The sequence below is a fragment of the Sardina pilchardus genome, chromosome 21, assembly GCF_963854185.1.
Source record: "Sardina pilchardus chromosome 21, fSarPil1.1, whole genome shotgun sequence".
NCBI classification, from domain to species: Eukaryota; Metazoa; Chordata; class Actinopteri; order Clupeiformes; family Clupeidae; genus Sardina; species Sardina pilchardus.
The window spans coordinates 5,078,090-5,083,089 of NC_085014.1; the positions used below are offsets into that span (position 1 = coordinate 5,078,090).

The 5,000-nt window shown below is 50.6% G+C and overlaps 1 protein-coding gene across 1 annotated transcript in view; it reads left to right on the top strand.

Moving 5' to 3' along the window:
• lgr4 (leucine-rich repeat containing G protein-coupled receptor 4) overlaps positions 1-5,000 on the top strand; it is a gene marked incomplete in the record, with an annotated part of 49,191 nt that overhangs the window by 417 nt on the left and 43,774 nt on the right. Inside the window, 1 exon segment of the mRNA XM_062524380.1 lies at positions 1-390. This exon segment is cut by the window's left edge and continues 417 nt beyond it. Within this exon segment, the coding sequence (XP_062380364.1) occupies positions 194-390 (197 nt within the window).

The window sequence follows — 5,000 nt, forward strand, 5'->3', positions numbered from 1 at the left end:
GACCAAAACGGAAAGATACATTTTGTATTTGCACGATATATTCACTAGTCCACTAATTGATCAGATTTGTTGTTCCAATCGTTGCCGACCGCGAGAAGACGAATGAGGCCGATATCGTCTTCATTTTAAGAGAAACAATCATTGATTTGAATCGCCTACATCGGCCGTTTGAGCTCTCCCTTAATTTTAAAACATGAAAATTCACTTGTCGGTCATGCGGATATTGCTACTCTTTGGATGGTGTTTCTTACAACATGGAATCACCGGCGAAGGGCAATCGACTCCGGCGACATGCTCGCCACTCTGCCGCTGCGAAGACGGTGGGGCTGACTGCTCGGGACGGGGGCTGACCGCAGTGCCCACCGGCCTAAGCGCCTTTACCTATTACCTGTAAGTACCCTCACCCATTACCTTCACAAACCTTAACACCTTGAAGTACTTTCTAGAGCTGAGTCGTGTCGTAACACCAGCATGGCGGTTTAGAACGAGTGTATGGTCCGCCAGGTCGGTCGGTTGGCTGTCATGACCTGAAAACTTTCAGCCCTACGCGCTGAGTTGAACACGGGGTAGAGTTTTCAAACAAGGTAAACCACCGCACAATGGCTACATTGTTATTAATCGTTCGGTGTTTGGAGATCATTTGGGATAAACTAGAGGAAAGTAGCCTATAGGAGAGAGGAAGAAACGAGTGAAAGTAGACCAAAGGTAAAAAAAAGAGTAAAAAAGTAACCCTGAGCTGTGAAGTATGTGGTAGACAATCAGCCTCTTATTTTGAAATACACAACTTTTGTGCATTTTTTTTATGAGTTTTAAATATTCTACATGCACACTGTAAAGACTACTCCTGTGTGTTTTCCCGGGAGGGAGCAACACGTCCTGTTTAGATCTGTGCCGTAGGAAGGCAGTTGGTATGTTGAATACCCAGCACACAAATATTTGACACCCAAATAGCAGGTACGAGGGGTAAGCTAGGCTACTCAACATGGACACAACAAAGTCATCGCTACTGTTGCTCTCCTTTCGAAACTTTCCTGTCAAACTCACAGTTAACTTGATGTGTCCGGCTGTGCAAGTGGATTAAGTGCTTTGTAAACTTAAATCGGTCCCTCTGCTGAATAAAATACAAATAATAATATCACAACACATATATATATATTCAGCCTTTTGTCTGTGTGTTAGAAGAATGAAAGGAGTTTTGTTGTCAATATCAACCAAAATCGGTGATAAAGTTGTGCTCTTGGCCAACAGACAGCAGCAGCAGGCTGGCCATTGCTGGACTGGTCAGGCTGATAACCTTGGGTGTTGGGGAAGATTTGAAATTGAACATTGAAACAAATTGTGCCGGAAAAAGCGGCGTATAACCGGAGTTTGCGTGAGGAGAGAAATGTACCAAGTGGAATGGAAACAGTTGTTTTCCTGAGAGTGAGCTGCATTGCAGGACGGCGCGTTCTCTGATGAAAGCTTCCTTATCTAATGTTGGCCAGTCATATTGTTATGGCCGTGAGGCTGCCTCAGACCACCATGGATCAGAAAACTCTCCAGCGCCTTTTCCTCCTCCTGCTTTAGTCTCCTCTCCTCCTCCTCCTCCTCCTCCTCTTCCTCTTCCTCTCCTCATCTTCTTCCTCTGACCAATCTCCCTGACATCCGAGGACCACTACAAATTCAGATTTCTCTCTCTTCTCCTCCTACCTATAGCTCTCCCTTCCTACTCCTCTATTGTCCTCTTCTCCTCCTCCTCATCTCCCCCTCCATCCTCCTCCTCCTCATCCTCCTCCTCCTCCTCCTCCTCCTCCTCCTCCTCCTCCTCCCTGTGCCCGTTCCTCAGTAAGCTGATCCGGTGCACACGGGCAGCTCTGACAGGTTGGAGAGACGTGGGGAGTTGCTGTGGGGGATTCCACTCTGTGACTGGCGACCACAGAAGCCATCAAACATAACCGCTCTGCTCAGCCCACAAGCGGAAGTGCCACCAGCCCATTATTACACACAGTGGCCCTGCTCACCGGCTCACCTCCACACGCACAGCACAGTACAGTACAGTACAGTACAGGGCCGCGTTTCCCAGATTGGTTAAGAAGCTCTTAAGTCCTAAGAACTTCTCTTAGGAGCGCTCTAAGAACGTTCTAAGAACGCTCCTAAGAAGTTCTTAGCACTTAAGATCTTCTGAAGGACTCTGGGAAACGCAGCCCAGCAGTACAGGAGAGTACACCACCAGCGATGTTGATCTAGTGCTGCGTCTTCTCCTTTCCTTTCTTTTCCTTTTACTTCTTTTTTCTTTTCTTTTGGTTCTTCTGTTCTTTTCCTGTGTGTACCCCCGCTTGTTCCGTTGGACCTGTGAGATGTGTTTTGATTGCGCTGCATGAGAACCCTGCATATGGCAGAACCCCCCCAGGGCCGAGGGAGCACCAGCACCCCCCAGGTCAGAAGGGGGTGGAAGCAGCCAGCTGAGAGGCACTGGCCTGGCCTGGCCTGGACACCCCTGCTCACAGCCCTGCTCTCCCGTGCTGTGGAGGGGTCAACTGGGCTGGGATATGCTGTGCTGCCCTGCCCTGCATGGTGCTCTAAAGGACTGTGCTACGGTATTCAGTGCTGTGCTGTGCTGTGCTGTGCTGTGCTGTGGTAAAGGACTGTGCTATGGTATTCAGTGCTGTGCTGTGCTGTGCTGTGGTAAATGACTGTGCTACGGTATTCAGTGCTGTGCTGTGCTGTGGTAAAGTACTGTGCTACGGTATTCAGTGCTGTGCTGTGCTGTGCTGTGGTAAAGGACTGTGCTACGGTATTCAGTGCTGTGCTGTGCTGTGGTAAAGGACTGTGCTACGGTATTCAGTGCTGTGCTGTGGTAAAGGACTGTGCTACGGTATTCAGTGCTGTGCTGTGCTGTGGTAAAGGACTTTGCTATGGTATTCAGTGCTGTGCTGTGCTGTGGTAAAGGACTGTGCTATGGTATTCAGTGCTGTGCTGTGCTGTGCTGTGGTTAAGGACTGTGCTATGATGTGCAGAACTGTGCTGTGCTGTTGTAAAGGACTGTGCTGTGATACGCAGTACTATGCTATACGGTGTTGTAAAGGACTGCTGTGATACGCAGTACTATGCTGTACGGTGTTGTAAAGTACTGTGCTGTGATGTATTGTACAGTGTTGTAAAGTGCTGTGATATGCTGTGCTTTGCTGTGCTTGTTGTGAAGTGCTGCAGTAAAGTGTTGTGATGTGCTGTGAAAGTGTTGTACAATGCTGTACTGTGCTGTGCAGTTGGATGTTCTAAAGGCCTGTGCTAAGTGTGCTCTGCTGTGCTGTGCAGTTGGCTGTTCTAAAGGCCTGTGCTAAGTATGTTGTGCTGTGCTGTGCAGTTGGCTGTTCTAAAGGCCTGTGCTGTGCTGTGCTGTGCTGTGCAGTTGGCTGTTCTAAAGGCCTGTGCTGTGCTGTGCTGTGCTGTGCAGTTGGCTGTTCTAAAGGCCTGTGATGTGCTGTGCTGTGCAGTTGGCTGTTCTAAAGGCCTGTGCTGTGCTGTGCTGTGCTGTGCTGTGCTGTTGCACCCCCCCCCCCCACACCCCCTGTGCCCCCCCGCCCCTGGCTGGCCGTGCCGCCAGACACGCATCTCACATCTCGAAATATCTGCGCCAGGCGACAGGCGTGAAACCCAACGCCCCTCAGGCCAATCTGGAGAAGTGATAAGGCCCCAAATAAAGCTGCTGTGTTCACACTCCTGCTGGCTGTGCGCCTGCTCGCCACACTGCCTACAGCAACACACCACACCACACCACACCACACCACACCACACCACACCACACCACACCACACCACACCACACCACACCACACCACACCACACCACAACACAACCACAACACTGCCCACACCACACCACACCACACCACACCACACCACACCACACCACACCACACCACACCACACCACACCACACCACACCACACTACAACACACACCACACCACACCACACCACACCACACCACACCTCACCACACCACACCACACCACACCACACCACACCACACCACACCACACCACAACACAACCACAACACTGCCCACACCACACCACACCACACCACACCACACCACACCACACCACAACACACACCACACCACACCACACTGCCTACAGCACCACACCAACACCAACACCAACACCAACACCACAACACACCACACCACACCACACCACACCACACCACACCACAACACACACCACACCACACCACACTGCCTACAGCACCACACCAACACCACACCACACCACAACACACCACAACACACCACACTACACAACACACCACACACACCACACCACACCACACCAACACCAACACCATTGCCTACAGCACCACAACACAACCACAACACTGCCTACACCACCACCTACCACACCACACCACACCACACTACACAACACACCACACACACCACACTACACACCACACCACACCACACAACACACCACAACACACCACACCACACTGCAGCACCACACCACACCACACTGCAGCACCACACTACACCACAACACACTACACTACACTGCACTACACCACACTACTGATGGCCATCTTGGCTTATCAATGCCCTGCCTGTCTGTCACCAGCTAACCCCCTCGTCTCCTACTTGGCCTCCTGCTCAGGTGGAGAAGGGTGGTGCTGTGTGTGTTTGTTTGTTTGTTTGTTTGTTGTCTTTTAGAATGTTGACTGTAGCACTCACTCTGGCCATGTGCGCGGTGGGGGCCTGTGTGGTGTGGCTCAGCTATCTTTCTAACAGCTCTCTCTTTCTCCCTCTTTCTCTTTTCTTTTTTCTCTCTCTCCCTCTCTCTCTTCTCTTTTCTCTCTCTCTCTCTCTCTCCCTGGTGTTTTACAAGTCATTCCTTGGCCAGGCGAGCACATTCTTCCAGCTTCAGCGCTTCTGGCGCGAGCCTGACTCCTAAAACTTAAAGGATACGAGAAATAGAAGTAAAAAAAAAAAAAAAAAAGGTTGTGAATGTGGCGGTGGACTGGAG